The 20157-nt window shown below is 41.4% G+C and overlaps 1 protein-coding gene across 4 annotated transcripts in view; it reads right to left on the bottom strand.

The window, feature by feature from the left end:
- The window catches only part of tp53bp1 (tumor protein p53 binding protein, 1), a 20240-nt gene extending 4164 nt beyond the window's left edge, over nt 1–16076 (bottom strand). Inside the window, exons 1-24 of one of the 4 annotated variants that reach the window (XM_058381584.1) lie at nt 15923–16076; nt 11741–11946; nt 11572–11653; nt 11407–11488; nt 11252–11313; nt 11007–11150; nt 10875–10920; nt 10621–10781; nt 9489–9615; nt 9288–9382; nt 8994–9187; nt 7170–8376; nt 6422–6538; nt 6085–6276; nt 5871–5937; nt 4861–4950; nt 3515–3794; nt 3366–3425; nt 2399–2548; nt 2095–2315; nt 1483–1614; nt 641–1008; nt 339–530; nt 36–209 (exon numbers count right to left, since the gene is read on the bottom strand). In XM_058381584.1, coding sequence (XP_058237567.1) covers nt 36–209; nt 339–530; nt 641–1008; nt 1483–1614; nt 2095–2315; nt 2399–2548; nt 3366–3425; nt 3515–3794; nt 4861–4950; nt 5871–5937; nt 6085–6276; nt 6422–6538; nt 7170–8376; nt 8994–9187; nt 9288–9382; nt 9489–9615; nt 10621–10781; nt 10875–10920; nt 11007–11150; nt 11252–11313; nt 11407–11488; nt 11572–11653; nt 11741–11920 — 4423 coding nt within the window. In that variant the 5' untranslated portion in view covers nt 11921–11946; nt 15923–16076. Of the gene's footprint in view, nt 1–35; nt 210–338; nt 531–640; nt 1009–1482; nt 1615–2094; nt 2316–2398; nt 2549–3365; nt 3426–3514; nt 3795–4860; nt 4951–5870; nt 5938–6084; nt 6277–6421; nt 6539–7169; nt 8377–8993; nt 9188–9287; nt 9383–9488; nt 9616–10620; nt 10782–10874; nt 10921–11006; nt 11151–11251; nt 11314–11406; nt 11489–11571; nt 11654–11740; nt 11947–12495; nt 12648–15922 lie in introns of those variants that run through there. The other 3 variants (XM_058381585.1, XM_058381583.1, XM_058381586.1) reach the window with 3 other exon arrangements.
- Between the last annotated feature and the right edge of the window lie 4081 nt (nt 16077–20157).

Here is a 20157-nt window from a genome sequence, read left to right on the forward strand (position 1 = left end):
CAAGTCATTAATCTCTGTCCGGACGCCATCCGTACCCGCTCTGGCCCCACCCCCTCTGCGTCCTCTCTTTGCTGGTGTCTTCTCGTCCTCCGTGGAGCTTGCAAGTTTCCGTTTGGCCGGGGTTCTTGGGCTGTTTGTGGCACTGCTGTTTGGTGTTCCAGGCCCAGTCCCATTTCCTCGACGCCTCCGCTTTCCTTCTACGAGGTTGTCTACAGAGAGATCATGAATTGTTAGGACACATGGGCTCCTTAAATGGCGAACAATGCTAACAGCAGTAATAATTTTCCGTTATCAGTTAACTGCTTGTCTGCAAAAGAACTATGAGACGGATGACACACCAAGGCTGATATCGGAAGCCATGTTCTGAGGTGTGGAGGGTTCGTAAGGCCCGAGGCCAAATTGTTCCCTCAGACGGTTGCCCTGCTCCATGGTGAGGATCACTGCAGTCCTGCTGTACCACGTGCTCTGGCCATCTTTCTCTACACAGTACAGGAACTCGGCACCTTGACGCTTGTATGCCTTCACTAAACCTGCATACAGACACAAACATTTAGCCTTTACTACTTTTTTAATGGTACTCCAAAGGCGAAACACTGAGGATAATAAATAAATGATTTATTTATGTACTCCAGCCTCTTACCAGTGTTAAAGAAGTCCTCCTCAGTCAGCGCAGTGACCTCCGTCTCCAGAGGAATGGGATCACACAGCAGGATGTCCTTCCCCTGCGCCTCACACTCCTGATTGTCGTCGAACAGTAGGCGGAAGCGGTTCTCTCCCAGGTCTCGAGTGATGGTCCCCGAGTAGAAAAATGAATTGGATGACCACTTGGCCATCACACGCAGTCCGATGAAGCTGCTGTTGCTCCCAGCACTGTTCTCAGGGGAAGTAGTGTTCAGTGCATCCAAACGGCTGGAAGGGATGCGGGCATTTGTACGAGCGAGATGCTCATCTTCTGAAGAAGACACGGCTGGACCGTGAGCACCTCCTCTCTGAGCTGACCTTCCACCTCTGAGTGAGCAGCAACAATCAAAGTCATAAACACGTATCCTAGACACATTAGACTTACTACTAAGAGGTTTTGCGGACAGAAGGGTTAGTAAGAATTTAAATGAAAGGGTACTAAATTCAGAAGATGTTAAGAGCGGGAATTTCCATCCACATGTTTTTTTGATTATACAGAAGATAATCTAAAACGAAACAAAAAATTAAAATTTGATAAAAATATCAAAAAGGGAAAAAAAAAAACATATGATGTCCTTCATTACTAATTAAAAACATAAAATATATCTTAGAATTTGTTATTTGCTTATTTTTTTGTGATAAATAAAAATTATTGTTGAAATACTAGATTTATTTTTATATATTTTTTGTACAGCAGCTCCTTTGTTTTCTCTTAACATTTGGATGAAATTCTATTATTCCCATCAGGTTTAAGAGGTGTTTACAGATAGAATCATGTACATGGAGTCTGTGAACCCTCACCTTGACAGTGGACCACGTGAGGGGGGTCTTCCTCGACGCCCGTGGCCTCTGGGGCTCAGCGGGGCAGTGGATGGAGAACCCCAAACACCTGTTAGCTCTGACCCCACTGCCTGTCTACCCCCTCGCCTGGGGCTGAGAACATACACACATACACACACACACGAAGCGGTCAAAAGACTCGCTCTCAGCCAGCAAGTGTGTAGCAGCAGCAGTGGGGAAATAGCTGTACAGGCCATGAGTGTTCTCTTGAAGTGTGTGTGTGTAAGTGTGTGTGTGTGTGTGTGTGTGTGTGTGAGAAACTGGAAGAGGTAAGTGGTACTGAGAGCTGTGTACATGCTTGGGGATTACCGTTAAAATATCAAACTGAAAACAGAAACTGATGTAATTCAGTAGCACTACCAATTCTACTAGTGAGACATGAATGTGCCACATTGCATATGAATGAATCTCTCCTCTGAGGTAAACATGAAATTGAGTAGCTGTATATATTTTACACAAGTAAATCCAGTGCATGTACTCAACTCCAGTAGAAAGTAATAGTAGTAGTAAATAGTACCAGAGTTAAAGGGGGGGTCATGCAGAGGCCACTGGACAGACTCCACAGCGACTCACCTGCCAGACTTCGCTCCTCGGCTGGGAGGCATGACGAAGTCAGTCATCCTGCTGGGAGCTGGACCTCCACTGCTGGTCCCGCTGGAACTGAAGTGGGACGCAGCCTTGGACGAAAGCGAGCTCACATCGGCCAGGTCTCCTGAGGTCATGGAGCTTCCTGTACGTGAGGGAGAGATGTCGCTGTCAATGACACAGCGGTCCACCACTGGCTCCTCAGACTCCTGGAGAAGAAACAGATACATTATGATTATAGAGCATCTTTCTGATATGTTCTCACTATGAAATAAAGTAAAGAGTGCCTCACCTCAACCACCTTACGGTCCACCTCCCTGCCATCTTCATAATACACGTCAGTAATAATACGAGTGATGATAGTGCGCACTTCCTGAATGGTGCGGACGTGTCTGCGGTGAGAAGGGCCTGACTGCGAGCGGATTGGAGTGACTGGCTCCCCCTGAAAAAAGAAATACAAGAAAGCACATAAATATTGCTATATACACTGATCAGGCATATCATAACATTATGACCACCTGCCTAATATTGTGTTGGTCCCCCTTTTGCTGCCAAAACAGCCCTGACCTGTCGAGGCATGGACTCTAGAGCCCTGAAGGTGTGCTGTGATATCTGGCACCAAGATATTAGCAACAGATTCTTTAAGTCCTGTAAATTGTGAGGTGGGGCGTCCACAGGCCCCACCTCGCAGGTTCCAGGACTTTAAAGATAATTACACGACTTAAAGGATACTTTTGATAGATACTGACCGCTGCAGACCCGGGGACACCCCAGAAGCATTGCAGTTTTGGAGATGCTCTGATCCAGTCATCTAGCCATCACAATTTGGCCCATGTCAAACTCACTCAAATCCTTACACTTGCCCATTTTTCCTGCTTCTAACACATCAACTTTGAGGAAAAAATGTTCACTTGCTGCCTAATAAATCCCACCCACTAACAGGTGCCATGATGAGGAGATAATCAGAGTTATTCACCTCACCTGTCAGTGTTCATAATGTTATGGCTGATCAGTGTAACTGCTAGGTTTTATGTTGTATGGTTTTGTTCATAACACTTGATCATCTTAATAAAACAGCAACACATGCATTACAGTTTTAACAATAAAAGTCATTTTAAATTGTGGCTCTTTTTGGGTAAAGTGAACACTGCGTACATTTCTTTTTTGGCCACAATGTTCATTAAAACATTATCTTCACATTAGCAGTAAAAAAAATAGGGTGTAATTCAGATTTTATAAATGATAGTGAAGTCTCTTACCCTGCCTGATGGAAGCTGTGGTCCAGATGCATCAAAGCTGGTCTGCTGCGATACTGCTCTCTGAACAGGAAAACGGAAAAATACACTCCGTTTTTTAACTCTTAATTTCTCTCCTAATACGATTTGTTTTTTCTATGTAAAAATCTTACTTTGCTCAGAGGACTTGTTGTAGAGGCGAAGTCCACACTGGCTTGCTGAGACACGGCTCTCTGACTTACGACTGACTTGTGATGTGACTGTCCAGAAGTGCTGGGAGCTTCATGTTCTTTAGCCGTGGGGGACTGAACCTCAACCAGAGGCTCCGAGTGCATGGCAGTGCCGTTGGTTTGCTGCAACGACTGCTCCGGTGTACCGTTACCTACTGGCCCAGGAGGTGTCTCAGGGTCCTCGCTGTTCAGGAGGTCAGCTTGGCTTAGAGGTCTAGTAGTTCTGGAGAGAGAAAAAGATAATGGCAAATGGGTACGAGTTAAAGTGCTTCAGTTAACAACAGAACAGTATTTACAAGATTAACAATAAACACTGGAAAACAATCTCTGCTGAATCACAAAGGGGTATTTTCTAAAATGCCGGGGCAACGGCTAAACCTCATAAAAAATCTGTAAATATGCAAACTGGAAAGTCATTAATGGTAAAATCTCATGAAGTAAATGGTCTTCTGAACCAGTTTCATTTTCATTTAAATCAATGGGCCTGCCTTCAGTGTAATAATGTAAAGTGTGTCATAAAATTATAACAGCACACTACATATCATACTGAAAACAGCCATTTGCCTGATTAAAGCAAGCTCAAGGGATTGGCAAGTTGAGTATGTAAACTGAATCTCATTACTAATCCAAACCCTTTTTCTCCACCCTGACTACTCTGATTACACTAGTTATTATTAGTTATTACAAAATGATGAGACGCCAGATCAGGATACCACAACGCCGGCTATCTTTGAGCCTGAAGAAGACAATTTGCTCAACAACACTATAGCAAGTCGTCTTTTAGAGGAAATGTATATTCCTAATGCTTAAGAGAAGCAGCTCAACTGATGGGAGATTATTGTTGAAAACTATTAATAGTCTGAAAACTAGAATCAAATCTTCCCTTTTCCACGCTTGTCTACAGAATCAGAATAACCTCCCCAAGGTACTTCAGATAGTGTAAGTAGGGCACACACACCATTTCACTGCATACCATCACTCTAAGCAAACAGGGCACTGTGAAACCAATTTAATGGTCTCCAGAAATACCCTATACCAAGGGAGCTCTATTTATAACTCCTACAAAAACTGCCAAGGTCAGGCATACTCCAGACACCAGGGTGAGAATCGCACAGAAAACCTGTAGCTTTTCATATCCACATGCCTGATACAATACAACACACCATCAACACATTAGCAGCATTAATGTAAACTCTTGTGCTGATGTGATCAAATAAGACTGAACAGGTGACGTGTGTGTGTGTGTGTGTGTGTGTGTGTGTGTGTGTGAGCAGGGTGAGCAGCAGCACCTGATTGACAGATCACTGGGCTCCTTCTCTTCGACCTCCACCTGTAGCTGTCTGTGAACCTCACGGACACGAGTGAAGATGGATTGAGGGCTGAGGTGATGGACATGGAGCAAACAAGTGTAGCGGTCATTACACATTTAAACAAAGTTATACAAAGATTTGATATATAAATAGCTTACTTAAGCAGTATATTTCACAGTCGATGAAAGAAACACATTAGATATATTTACAGTTAAATGTTAAATAGCCATTATCTGATATGTGAAGAGCATTCATCTGTCCCTTTTGTTTTGAAGGCCTGTAAGTTCAATGCCCCTTGATGGATAATAGAGGATAATAGTGATGTGCGCAGCTTCATATGTGGTCAAATAGAGTAAATATAGTGCCATGCCCAAACAGGATGTGGGTGCTAATACTATTGCTACAGACTGGACATACTGCAGTGGTGGCTCTAACGGTTAAGGTTCTGGTTGTCGACCAGAAGGTTGGGGGTTCATGCCCCAGCACCGCCAAGCTGTGAATGATGGGCCCTTGTGCATGACCCCTAACCCTCTCTACAGAAACGAGCCATCATGACTGACCCTGTGATATGATCCCAACTTCCTTACAAGCTGGGATATGTAATAAAAGCACTTCACTGTGGCTTCTCTCTTTTATTCTTTTCATTTCTTTATATAAAACATATATGAGAGTAATTGTCATAAATATGAGACACCCTTTTTGCTTCTTCTCCACTAAGAGTGCCAGTAAATCTATAGTTGAGAGTTTATTAAATATTCATTCAAGATTTCTTATTATCTAGTTGTCAATCATGAATCTTCCCAAAAGATAACACCAAAGACTGTGGATGAATAATCAAGCTCTTTTTGCAGAAATGTGCCATAAATGTAAGTGACGATGAATCAGCAGGTATGAGTGTGGAAACATGGCATCCAACCTCTCTCTCTCTCACACACACACACACACACACAGAAATACGTTTTTCTTACATAGCAACCACCAGACGTTACCTGGTAACAGCCTTGGCAACAGCGGTAGCCTTGGAAACGGAGCCTTCCTCATCAGATAAGGACGGTTCTGGTGAGACATTTCCAAAAGTCGGCGAACTGTGATAAGTGGCTACAATGAAGTAAATTCTTCTCATACATTCATAATGAGTATTTCTTTATATCTAGGCCTAATATTTAGAGATCAATACACTAAGTAAAGGAGACAATTTCTTACTCTGTAGGCTGAAATGCTCTGAGCTGCCTTCTTCAACAGGGGTCACCACCTTCATTCTGAGACTCAGTTTCCCATCACCCCCCTTTGCTGCCAGCTCCTCTCCTTCTCCGCTCTCCTCGACCGAGATCTCGCTGGCAGCCATCGTCTCCCGGGTGACGTCGGCCTCTGTCCGCTCACGGAACGTACTCGTTTCTGCAACATGTAAAAACGTCTGTAATCAGCAATGTGGAAAGTTGCAGAATCCGGTGTGTAGAACTAATGTTTCCTGCGTCTCCCTTGAGAATTCATTTCTCTTAGGTGCATACAAATTAAAATGTCATACAACAGGGACGCCCACCGATAGGAGTGCTGTGGAGCGGTGTGTTCTTTAGCTGTCTGACGTGTGGAGGAGTTGCGCTCGCAGCAGGCCCAATCAGTTCTCCTTCTCTGGGAAGTGTGAAGTGGAATGGAAGATCTGTAGAGCAAAACGAGCATGCTAAGTATTTCATCTAATCTAAGTATTTAGATGTGTTAAAAAGCCATAAGCAGGCAGAAGCAGAGTATCTACTTTAACCCTTAATCAATAGAGATCAAAAGTATTAAGAACTGCATCATCAGGCAGGAAGCATTCAAATCTGGAAAAACAGTCATGTGTAAATAAGGAACAAACAAGCTATTCGGTGGGCTTAGTTTTACAGATTAGAAAGTAACAAAATAGCATGTAATGATTCATTAATATAATAAGACATTAATAGTTCAGGATATCGCCACTATACAAATGACACCAACTGACAATATCCATCCCATAATATCCAAAAGCTAGTAGAACCCGAAGCCAGTGCTGTCGAGGGAAGACCTCTGCTGCCAACAAGTCCTTCAAATATATTGCAAACACGAAGGAAGCTACTGAATAAAAACCATGCCCGACGCTTGACTCTGCTGTGACTATGATGCTGTTTAGGTCTGTCCCAAAATCTAATGAGTAAAGTAAAGTCTGATTTAATTCTTACAATGCTACATTTTTATGTTGTTTATCCTGATCGTTTTGCTTGTGTATCTTGTAATATTGATTTTAACCTCAAACTAATTCATATATAAAATCCTACCTCCAGAGCTGTCACTCAGGCTTTTGTTGGCCACATTCAGGACTTGTGATCCTCCATCACTACCCTGTGTGTTATTGGCACCAGTTCTAGTGGCCACCTGCAAATTCTGGCCCGAGCTGTTTGGCTGGGATCCTGTGACTTTTCTGCCAGGCTCAAATTTCTCCTTCGGGGAGCCTCTGACAGGCTGTGAGGAACTTCTGAACACTGGTGACCTCTCAACATGCTGTTGCTCCTGGGAGACTCTCTCGCTCTCCTCCAGGACTATGACACTCAGGCTCTCCTCGTCCTTGCTGTCTGCAGGTTGGGAGACTTCCCCTTCGTCCTCCATCGGCTCCGGAGATCCGATCTGGCTCTGAGAAAGCGCCAGGCCGAATCCGGAGCCTTGGGTCCTGCTAGTACTCTGTACCTCTCCTTCATCCATTCTGACATCCTCTTCCTCATCCACATCCTTAGTGTTGCTGATACTCATGTCAAGTCGATGACTTTGAGACACGGGCTGGCTCAGTCTTTGCTCACCATCAACTTCCTGTTCTCCTTCACCTGGAGGACTCTTGTGAGAGGATATGACAGATTGAGATTGGGACTGAGATGGAACAGGAGTTGTGCTAGTGAGTCTCCCGGCCTGTTCTTTGCTTTGTGAGCAACTACTCAAGGTCAGATCTTCACCCAACTCCGCTTCATTCTTCTGCTGAGAGGCTACAGTGTTGGAAATCTCCTGAGATATAGCCACGCTGTCATTTATTTGCCCGTTCTGCCCCTTCGAAGACTGCGAGGACAACTTTTGAGAGGAACATTCTTCATTCTCTGTAGTTTTCAGGTCAGGCCCCTGGGAAATCCCTTGTAAATTAGCAGCTTTATTAAGGCCACAGTCCATGCTGCTTTTGTCCGTTTTCTCATTGTGGTGCACAGAGACAGAGTCTCTCTCATCCTCTCCTACAGGCTCCTGAATGTCTTCAATCTGTGTGGCCTGACTGTCATCATCCACAGTGAACGCTTGAGTTTTCTTATCAAAAACACTATTTTCAGTGTCCAGCTCCAATTGGAAACATTTAGCCACTTCAGACGACTGGCTGCCGGCTGTTTTTTTAAGCGCTTCCGCATCAAGGGTTGTAGACGGACTTTCTTTTGGTGCTTCCTCTTTCTTCAAAGCCTCTGGACCTTGAATGCAGACACCAGATTCTAAGGATGGCGTAGGCACAAAAACATCCTATTTGGGATTAACAGCACGTGTTAGTGAATGAGAAAAGATCACCGATTTTACACCACAATTCTTAATGCTCAATTCTGTTTATTTAATTGTCAACTGATTTAAAAAATAAAATAATAATAATGATGTACTTGAAGCTTGCATGGAGATATTCACTGAACAATTATGTAAGGAGTCTCCAATGTCAGCACTTTGTATTGGTCAGAAAGTTTTCTGCCATAGGAAAGTCTTCAGGATTTGTGCGTTCTGAATTCATCATTGCTGTTTTTTTGTCTCTCAGAAAATATCTGGTGAGAGAATGACCGTCTAAAGCTAATGTAACAAGGTGATAACAAGAACTAACAAACTTCTGGAGATGTTCAACAACATTTAATGCAAGCATCATTGGGTAAAAGTACTATGTACCGTGCGTTACAAATAAATTAAACATTACTGGCAAACTGCTGGGATGTAAGAGAAGCATAACACTTTGGTGGAAAACCACAACAGCAAAGATTTCCATACCAGCAGGCCACATCAGTTTTAATTTCATCTACCACACCAATTTCCTAAAGATTATAATGTAGAAAGAAAGAGAAATTTTGCAGCTAATTGATTAACTAATCTGAAATACTTACATGTGAAAATTCAGGCTGCGTTGGCAAGGACAGGCTTTTCTCCAAGGCAATACTGGGGGAATTCTGGGACACTACATTGGACACTGTGGGCTTTGGGGCAGGAGCCACATCCATTGGTTCTTCCTGCCCTTTTTGTGCTTGGTCATTATGCGTCCCAGAGGTTTCCTTTGCTGGTTCTGCAGCCGGGTTAAAATCTGAAATAAGATTTATAAGGAAAGAGATTAGAGATCAAGGTTTCTTTCTTATATCTCGTATCCCTGTATCTAAACCGTGTCTCCATATCTGAAGCCTTACCTTGCTCGTTCTCCTGTCCTGTGGGCGAATTAGGGACAATGAGTGGCGTTTGACTCAAGTTCTCCTGAGTGGCTGCCACAAACTCAACAGACCGCCTGTTGCATAAGGAAAAAAAAAGAAACTCGAAGTTAGAATTAATCATTAATGCTCATTTGAAGAGACTAGAAAACCAGGACCAGCATTAGATTAAATTTAGCTTACTGGGAAAGGCTCTCGTCCACCAGCGTTCCTTGACCAGACAGATGCAGCAGGCCGAGGGTGTGAGCAGGAGTGCATGTTGGTTTCTGCTGCTGCTGATTCTCCAGTACTGTACTGTCAACCTGAGAGCCTGGGAGACACACAAACACATGCCATTTACATATATTTTATTGTCTTATTAGTATGGGTCCTAAAAATGATATTAGAGGACTTAATTTCAGCATTTATTTATTAGAAGCATTTAACTGAGGTTGAGGCACCAGTCTATTTCACCCTCTGTAATTAGCTTGCATGGTGCATAGGAAGTGACTTGGATCAAATGAGCTGGAAAAGCTTAAATAAAAAAAAATCCATTATTCCTGTGTGGGAAAAAATGTATTGAAGGATCTCAAATCACTAAATAAAATATAAAATGTAAATTAATATGAAAAAAAAAATGATTGGGGTCCAAAAGTCTGAGAGCAAGACTGCATTGTGTCTAATTTAATACAACAATTTTCATTTCAAATTATATTACTGACATCAAGCTCACTGGAAAGTTCCTTAGTATTTGCTACGTCTCTCTCTTTTTTTTTTTTTTTTTTTTGCTTTAATGATATTATGCACTTGAGCTGGCACAGACTACACAAAACTATAGGATCCATTTTAGATCAAATACATCTGAATGCACGCTTCAATAGAAGAGATTAGTCATGAGGAAAATCTGACCTTTTGTGCAAAGCAGTTAACATGGTCTATAGCACAAATGTGCACAGGTATGGGACATGGAAATGTGCTGAAATAGTGAATATTACATAATAAAGATGGCGACAATTATATTTATGACAAAGTAATATAATAAAGTAGCCTTGTGCTGCTGCTGCTGTTCCCTGTGTCTGTGCCAGCATGACATCATTATCCAAGGTACTGGGATACCATAGCATTTAAGTAATTAAAATATATTTACGTCATTCTGTAGACACATAAAAGATCCGGCAGCCTGAGCAACCCTAACTACAGATACCATATTCAAGAACCGTGCACTTTTAGAACCAGTGTCACTAAAACTGTGCTTTTTTATCTAGGTTTCTGTCATGGGCTAATCAAAGAAATGGCAAGAACATTTATATCCGAAAGACATCTTATCGACTCTCACCATTACTCTCCCCATCAAACAGATCTTCCTGGGATGAAATCATTTCCTCATCTTCAGCCTCTACAGACTCCGAGACCTGAGAGTGCAGTATGGCCTGGATACTCAACTCTCTGCCTTCTTTCCTCTGAGGTACCAAGGCACTGCTGGAGCTCACCTCAGGCCTAAAAAGAGAGAGAGAGAAAAGGGCCATAAAAACAATCAACAACAAACCAGACATGGAATCAAATCATTTATTCCATGTATCAGCATCTTACCTTCTAAAACTGTCATCTTGACTATCTGAGCTTTTCAATCCAGCTGCTAAGCATAAAAAAAAGGAATTTGAGAATGTCAGTAAAGCTAAAGGATAAAGCGGTGTATGTTTGTGTACTGGAGAGTTAGTTTACATTGGTTCACTGATTTCTGGATGTCTGCTGGCCGGAGGTTGGCAGGTGTCACCTCTACATCCTCGTCACCGCTCTCTATATTCCGTGTATCTATATGAAATCCCTGACTCTCTGACAGCTCCAGGCCAAACTGAGACATTCCCTCTGAATACACAGACACAGAAAATAACAGAACTTTGCTCAGTGGAAAAATACCAATCACTATAATATAGCATTAGTGTGTGTGTTTTTTTTTTTTAACTCACCATCTGTTTGTGCACAGTGAGTGGTGGAATCAGCCCCAGACTCCATGTCCTCTTGTTTACCTCTGTACAAGGAAGAACAATAAGAAATAACAAACGAACGACATCAAGATTGCAACGTTAACGCAGAAGAAAATCATAGAAAATCATAGGAATACCTTTTACTATTAGGAAGGGAGGAAACTTCAAATACTTGACTATGCTCTGCAGCTGCTGAATTCAGATTAGATGGACAATGGTCTAAAAGGGAAAAAAAAAACCACACTGTAAACTGTGCCAAAGTGATAAGTAGAAATTCTAAAGACAGATCAACACTAGCATACCAGCCTCTGTAACACTGTTACTCTTTTCAGTCTGGCAATCACTTTCTGAGCATCTGCCTTTAGAAGGGGAAGCAATCAGTTCCTGGATTAACAAAAAAAAAGCAGCAGAATCTCTTAAATAAACAATAATTGCTAAGAAGGATTTAATGGTGGATGTGGGAGATCTCACCAGCACCGGGCTGTGGGAGGTGGGCTGGAGGTTGGAAAGGCGGCGGGAGAGCAGGGCACGATAACTGCTATCGGGGTCGTCCTCCAAGGCCACGCTGTCAGGCTGAGAGTCTTCGACGATAAGGCAGGGGTTCTCAGTCTGAGGCAGACTTGACTCCAAATCACTTCCACCTGGATCCATGTGGCGGCATCAGGGTCAGGAGGCAACTGCATATAGACATTTAAACACAGTGGATGAGGCAAAGGGTGCGGGGCACCATAAGGGAAAGGGGGCGGACATAGTGAAAGAAAGGGGGCGGGGCACCATGTGGTTTTGTCACGTGGTGTATTAAGACCCAGGGCTAAGGTCTGTGAATGCAAAACGTGTAAAAGTGTAGAATCACCTTGTGAAAAAATCTAGCACCTTTCAAACACATTTTAGTACTTGGAGAACATGTTATAAAGATATTAAATAAAAATAACCCTTAAAATAAAGAGCAATTCAAATGCATTATTCATTTAGCCAGGACTGGGGTTCCAGACTACCCCCTAAAAAATAAACAAACACAAACAAAGGCTGTGCAATCGGTACATTGCTCATGGTTGTTATTTAGCCATAAGGGGATCATTAAAATAATGACTGCATTAAAATACCTATCACAAACCCTGCCACTACAGACTAAACTCAGCTAGCCAGCTAATGCTAACAATCCACGCAGAGATTCAGTGCTAAAGAAAACTCCTCCGTCTAGTAAAGAAATGATCCGGAAAGTATACCTTTGTTATGTTTGCTGCTTTTAGTCATCCTGATCTGAATCCGTGTGCATTAGTGCAAACACAAAAACATAAATAAACTAATGCGTGCTGTTTTTCTGGCCAGCGCGCGCGCTCTCTCTCTCTCTCTCTCTCTCTCTCTCTCTCTCTCCCTCTCCCTCTCCCTCTCTCTCTCTCTCTCTCTCTTCACCCCGCTGCAGTTCAGCGGCAAAAGGCCAGAAAGGGAGACAGGTGATTGGATGAAATCCACCTAGGAAGTAACAGAGCAAGACCGATGATTGGCTGAATTGAGAGAGGAACCTCAATCATCGATGAGAAAATCCTCAAAGCCCGCCTTACAACAACAACTACACCGATGATTGGCTTAATATTTAATAGGTGGGGTTTTCCAAGTTCTTTTCTATTTTTTTTGTTTGTTTTATTTCTCGCACAAAAATATTAAAAGCTAAACTATAAATAGCAACAAAACACAAAGAAATATTTCTTCACCAGGATAGTAATTTCAGACATCTGTAAAAAGTAGTTACAACACGTACAGATCCATTGTAATTATAGGCTTATATCAATAGCTTATTAAAATGCACAGGTTTTCTTGACATCCGGATAACAACAACTTTTTTTTTTTAATTTCCGGTTTTGACAAAATCTTAAATAACATATATTTAGGAAGTCATTTATTTTAATGCTACCACTGCATTTGATCATGTTTGATTTAGAGATCTATAAGCTAGCAATAACAAATCTGCTACTATTATCATCCATCCATTGTCTATACCCGCTTTATTCCTAATTAGGGCCACATGGATCTGCTGGAGCCTATCCCAGCACACATTGGGCGAAAAGCAGGGTTACACCCTGGACAGGTCACCAGTCCATCACAGGGCCACATATAGGCAGACAACCACACACACTTGCAGAACATGCAAACTCCACACAGAAAGGCCCCTGACTGTTCAAACCTGTGATTCGAACCCAGGACCTTCTTGCTGTGAGGCAACAGTGCTACCTACTATTATCACAAAAGAACAAAACCTGGACTATTAAAGGGACTGTGCAAAATCATCAGTAAACACTGGCATATTCTGCAGGCTGAACCCACGCTGGAGCATTGTACCCAAAATGCCTCTTCTTGTTAATAGCCTGATGTAAAAGAAAGCTACAGACGTGGCAGCTGCAATCAGTCGAACAATGCATATCTGAAATATTTGACACACCTTCAAACAGGTTAATCAGTGAATAATTGGATCATGTAGAGAAAAGGAAAGCAAAACTCTGATGCCAATCATGACTCTTCAGTACCATTGGTCTTTCACCTAGATCTGTACAATCTACTGTATACAAACAGTTGCTCCTTTTTGGTCTAAATGATGACTTTCACTTGAACTTTTTTTATTAAATGAGGAATCATAGAACCATTTGCTCCAGGATATTACAGAATTATATTCCCATATTCTCATACCCTGTTACATAAAATGTAGACTGCTTTTAATTTTGTGTATTTATGTATCCTACCTAGATCCATAGTTTTATAGACCTTATGCAGAACAGATTTTATGTAGATACTCATATAAGTTTGAGCATTTGTGTTACCTTCTATGTTCGCTGATGAGTCAAGAATAGAGCCTTGAGTCAAGAACTGAACATGATTTGTATTTGCTTTCTATGGGACTATTAAACAATATTTTAATTTTTGTTTTACCTTACATTCCAGTATTGTTCCTTTTTAGGTGATTTAAGAATACAGAATACTATTTAACTCCATGGGATATGAACTGAAGTTATTATTTAGTGTTAATAGCCTACAGGTCCAATTTGGACAGTTTCAGAACTCAGCAGGATCAATAGCCAAACAATGACAGAAATGTGTGCAGATTTTTTTGAAAACTTGTTGCTTTGTCTAATAGTTTTACGAGTTTCAAGTTCAATGGCTGATGTTCAGTAGATTTTTTTTTTTTCTTTCCAAAATCAACCCTAGAATCTGACCCCAGAAATAGCAGTGAGTTATGATTAGTGTCCAGCTCAGTTGGATAAGAGCACAAACACCAATTAGGCATAACATTATGTCCCCTTTTTGCTGCCAAAACAGCCCTGACCCATTGAGGCATGGACTCCACTAGATCCCTGAAGGTGTGCTGTGGTATCTGACACCAAGATTTTGCAGCAGATCCCTTAAGTCTTGTAAGTTGTGAGTTGGGGCCTTCATGGAGCTGACTCATTTGTTCAGCACATCCCACAGATGCTCGACTGGATTGAGATCTGGGGAATTTGGAGGCAACAAACCATTCCTTGTGCTTTGTGGCACGGTGCATTATCCTGCTGAAAGAGGTCACAGCCATCAGGGAATACTATTTCCATGAAAGGGTGTACATGATCTGCAACAATGCTTAGGTAGGTGATACATGTCAAAGTAACATCCACATGAATGGCAGGACCCAAGGTTTCCCAGCAGAACATTGCCCAAAGCATGACACTGCCTCCGCTGGCTTGCCTTCTTTCCATAGTCCATCCTGGTGCCATGTGTTCCCCAGGTAAGCGACGCACAGTCGTCTAGCCATCACAATTTGGCCTTTCACAAAACTCGCTCATATCCTTACGCTTGCCCATTTTTCCTGTTCTAACACATCAACTTTGAGGACAAAATGTTCACTTGCTGCCTAATATATCCCACCCACTAACAGGTGCCATGATGAGGAGATAATCAGTGTTATTCACTTCACCTCTCAGTGCTATGCCTGATCAGAGTAGATCAACACCAACTTCAAAACACATAAGAGATGTTGGTTATACAGAAGTCTACAGAGCAAAAGCCAACTGATGAACACCTACAATACTGCATTCCTTCTTAGTCTTACTTGAACTGTTCATATCAGTCTATCTAGCAGTGTAACTGTTAACACAACTGGATTTCTTTCTTTTTTCTTTCATGATCTCTACAGTCAATACCGTCCTGCATCTGTATGTGTGAATTTATGAGACAGAAGATTACGTCATAGATCATGACGATAGCACATGAAAGTGTATTTTCATTGGCTGCCCTTTCTAGGTCTGCAACCATGTGTCATAAGCCATGGAGCTGACATCATGATCGACATCTGTGCATTTCTGAAACGTGTTTTAGAGATGTATTACAAACCCACCATGCACAGTGCAGTGGAAATCTGCAGCTTCTTTTAGTTGCTATCTTGCATGATAATCTAAAGCCAACAAATTCATACCCATAATCTCATTTGTAGTGTCTGTCAAGATAATAAATATGCCACATACACGCAGTAGTAAGCCTTGCAAAGAAAGAAAGAAAAATCCTCGGAGCCCGTGCTTCTATAATTCACCCGTATTAAACAACAATCTGTCATCAAGTCGCGTGCACAAAAAAAAAAATGACCTAATTCATGGCGCTCATAGTAAAGATTCACAAATATTTAGCTGTTACCTGAGTGGCGAAATCCTTCTAGCCTACACACAATGTGGGCGCTTCGTTTGCTTAAATGATGAGGACGAAATTGCATTGATGTGCTCAGATGTGCCCTCTCTTCCCTGGCAGATAATGGGGTGTGTTAATGGTTCCACCGGTGTCACTTAAAGACGCAGAGCACAGGCGGAGCTTTTAGCCGTTAAACCATATGGAGGCAAGCTACACTAGTCTAGTATAAGATATACATTTTATGCATAATTATATTGCGGCAAAATCTAGATTATCATGTAATAGGAAATGGCAGTGAGGTTTGTAAAAAAAACAGCGACTTTAACAACATCAACAATGGGCATGTTTCTCACTCCTTGTATACTGCTGAGTGATTTTTGAACGAGTCGGTTCTTTGATCGCGAATCGATTCGCAAACGATTCGGTTCTAGTGTGAAGGTGGTTCAACATTAATAATCGATAACATTTTAGCGAATGTGCGACTTTTTAAAGACTTTAGGTGTGATTTTTCTTTTATTTTACTTTTCCCCACAAGTCATCTTTGACATACACTATATTGTCAAAAGTTTTGGGACACCCCTCCAAATCATTAAATTCAGGGGTTGGGCTTGGCCACTTAGTTCCAGTAAAAGGAACTCTTAATGCTTCAGCATATCAAGACATTTTGGACATTTTCATGGTCCCAATTTGTGGGAACAGTTTAGGGATGTCCCCTTCCTGTTCCAACATTACTGCACACCAGTGCACAAAGCAAGGTCCCTAAAGACATGGATGAGTGAGTTTGGTGTGGAGGAACTGGACTGGCCTGCACAGAGTCCTGACCTCAACCCGATAGAACACCTTCAGGATGAATTAGAGCAGAGACTGCGAGCCCAGCCAAAACTGGGACGCCTGCCTTTACATGCACATGAATGTCCGCCCTTTGCAGCTATAACAGCTTCAACTCTTCTGGGAAGGTTTAGGAGTGTGTTAATGGGAATTTTTGACCATTCCACTAGAAGCGCATTTGAGAGGTCAGACACTGATGTTGGACGTGAAGGCCTGGCTCACAGTCTCTGCTCTAATTCATCCCAAAGGTGTTCTATCGGGTTGAGGTCAGGTCATCACTTCCTTAAGTCTTAGTTAGCTGTGATCTTTTTATTTTACTTTTCCCCACTTTTTTTATTATAAGTCATCTCTGATTTAAGCACATAGTCCAGGTTTTGGGCACTATTTTATTATTTTACTATTTTTATTATTTTATTTCACAACATAAGCTCTATAAGCACAATTACGTGATACTGAATCCTTATGTGTCACTTATTACTATATTAATTAATGTATTAGGTTCAGCAAATAATTATACAAATTTCTTCACAAGACTATAGAAAATTAATGGTGATCACATTAAATGCTGGTTTCCTTTTAAGGCAGTTCATCAAATTCAGTTCCTCTAATGCATCTTCTATTCCTCTATTTAGTTCATCACATTTTCTGATTTTGTTAATGACTTAATAGCATAGTTAAGGATAATAGGTTCACATTTTGGGAATTGATCAATAATAACTAGGATTGTAGTACTACTGTGAGTGTAAGATCAAGAAGAAAACCTGTTGTTAGGTGTGACCTTGGACTTGGGGAATAGGCAGAGGAAGCCTTAGGTACAAGGTATCAGGACTTGCTCCGTTACATGGCCTGTGGCTGGGTATGAATGCACACTGGATGTGAGCTTACAGTATGTCAAAAGGAGAATGGCACATAGGTTTCTGTGGTTGTGCAATGCAGAGGTGTGGGATGACTCTCCCATTGGTGGACTATTTCTTAGTCTCTGTCTCTTGTTTTGGCCCCATGATTCATGAAGCATGGACTCTTTGGTCTCCCCTGGAAGAGATCAGATTATTTGCACGAACAAGCATTTGCTGCTGTTTTCTTAGATCCTGGCTAATACAATATAGTGGGATCTTTAAAAATGAAAAAAGGTACTTAGTTGTCTTGAGTCAGTGGCACCGTTCTTCCAAGTGCGGCTTCACAGCCAAGAGCATTCTGCTCTCAAAATAATAGTTGCACTTAGCTTGTGGTACAGGAGAATAATTCTTCTAGGCTGGAGTTTTGGGGTTTCTCCATGTCTCTAAATCATCAGCATCAACAGTAAAAGGAGGCATCAGGTCAGAATGCCCCAGCATGAGAGCAGTGATTTTTGAAAGCTAACTCAGCAAGTAAACCCCAAGCTAGTTTGCATGTGCAAAGTCACGTGGTATGCGAGGTGGTTTATTTGTTACATAGAAATATGGTCATGTAATACATTTTCAAGGTTACATGCACATACACCAAGGTTTCAGCAAGGACAATTATAGTTGGATCAACAAGGACTGTAACTGTTATATGGTCTTACAACCTGAACTCATAAAATGTACCTTCTCGCCTTTCCAAGTTATTACAGATAATATAATCTTCTTTTTAAAATCTGTTAAACATGAGACTAGAACTATAAATACTTAGCTAAATTAAATTATTATGTAGAATAGCTAAGGTGACGCTGCAGCTTTCCCCCTCGCCCTCACGCAAGCTCGGTCAGTGCACCACTGCGCATGCGCGCTCACTGTTTTACACCTGGGAGTCTGCCCCCCTTTTCTTCACAAATATTTAACTAAAGTAAACAGACTGTGTTACTTATCTTCACTCTCACTTAACCCTTGAGCCATCTTATGTATATTAATATATATTAACCTCGTTGAATTCATAACCACAGTCAGAAGGTATGATGTTGGTTGTATCTGAAATGACCAGCAGGGGGCAGGAGTAGCTTATGTACCTTCAGTGCACCTGTGCTAAAAATACAACGATGCACTTTTACTGCAGATGCTACAAAGAGGCCTCAACCCTCGTTTAGTTTGCTTGTCTAAAGATCTTCCAGCTTAATTGTACCTTTCTTAATGTGAAAAATATAACTCACCAAAATTGCCTACATAAGATACAGATGGTCCAGACTTCTACTTCCAAAACACAACATACCTTTAGAAACTCTTGCTAGTGTCCAAATTCTATCAATCAATCCATCATTTGTTTCCTGCTCCCTTATATTAAATAGATAACACTGCTTCTTAATGCCCTTACTACAGTAATGCCAGATTTTAACGAGAAATCGAAATATAAAGTCCTGAGATTTGTTTCCCTCTTTTCTAAAGCACAAAGTTTAGCCCATAGTCATGATATATTCCTGATGAACTAAATCCTGTGATAAATAGTGCTTAATACTTGCATGAAAAACGTGAAGAATTAGAATATGTACACAATGATATCTGTAGTAATAAGTAACTTGGGGTTTTTGAACCTTGGACTGTGTACTGACCTTTTTACATAATATATATACTTAATGCTTGATGGAGTACAGAGCTGTCTATATATAATAATGAAACCACTGAGGCTCTGGTTGCTCCTGACACAGTCACCTACACAGAAAACGTCTTACTAATCATTCGGCTTTTTATTTATTTATTTTTTTTGTTTTCTCATTCAGAATTTTACAAGAATTGTTATGAATAGAAAATAATAAAGCCAACACAGGGCATCAGAAAACACATCACATAATATAGGGATTTCATGAAGTATAGGGAATCTTATCATTTTGGTTGTCTTAATATGCGTAATTTATCTTTTTATATCACATACTGTGATTTATTTTTAAAAAAAGCTTGCAAACTAAACTAAACTAAAAAAAAAACATACCCACTAGCAAAGTGAGTCAAACTAGTATTTTACATACAGTTTATCACAGCAGTATGCATTTAATAATTGAAATTTACATGGATCAGCCATAACATTATGACCACTGAGAGGTGAAGTGAATAACGTTGATTATCTCCTCATCATGGCACCTGTTAGTGGGTGGGATATATTAGGCAGCAAGTGAACATTTTGTCCTCAAAGCTGATGTGTTAGAAGCAGGAAAAATGGGCAAGCGTAAGGATTTGTGTGAGTTTGACAAAGGGCCAAATTGTGATGGCTAGACCACTGAATCACAGCATCTCCAAAACTGCAGCTCTTATAGGGTGTTCCCAGTCTGCAGTGGTCAGTATCTATCAAAAGTGTTCTTTAAGTCCTGTAAGTATCCTTAAAGTCCTGTAACTTGCGATGTGGTGCCTCTACATGAAGGCCCCACCTCGCAACTTACAGAACTTTAAGGATCTGCTGCTAACATCACGGTGCCTGATACCACAGCACACCTTCAGGGTTCTAGAGGAGTCCATGCCTCGACTGGTCAGGGC

Source organism: Hemibagrus wyckioides, linkage group LG27 (assembly GCF_019097595.1).
Source record: "Hemibagrus wyckioides isolate EC202008001 linkage group LG27, SWU_Hwy_1.0, whole genome shotgun sequence".
Classification (NCBI taxonomy): domain Eukaryota; kingdom Metazoa; phylum Chordata; class Actinopteri; order Siluriformes; family Bagridae; genus Hemibagrus; species Hemibagrus wyckioides.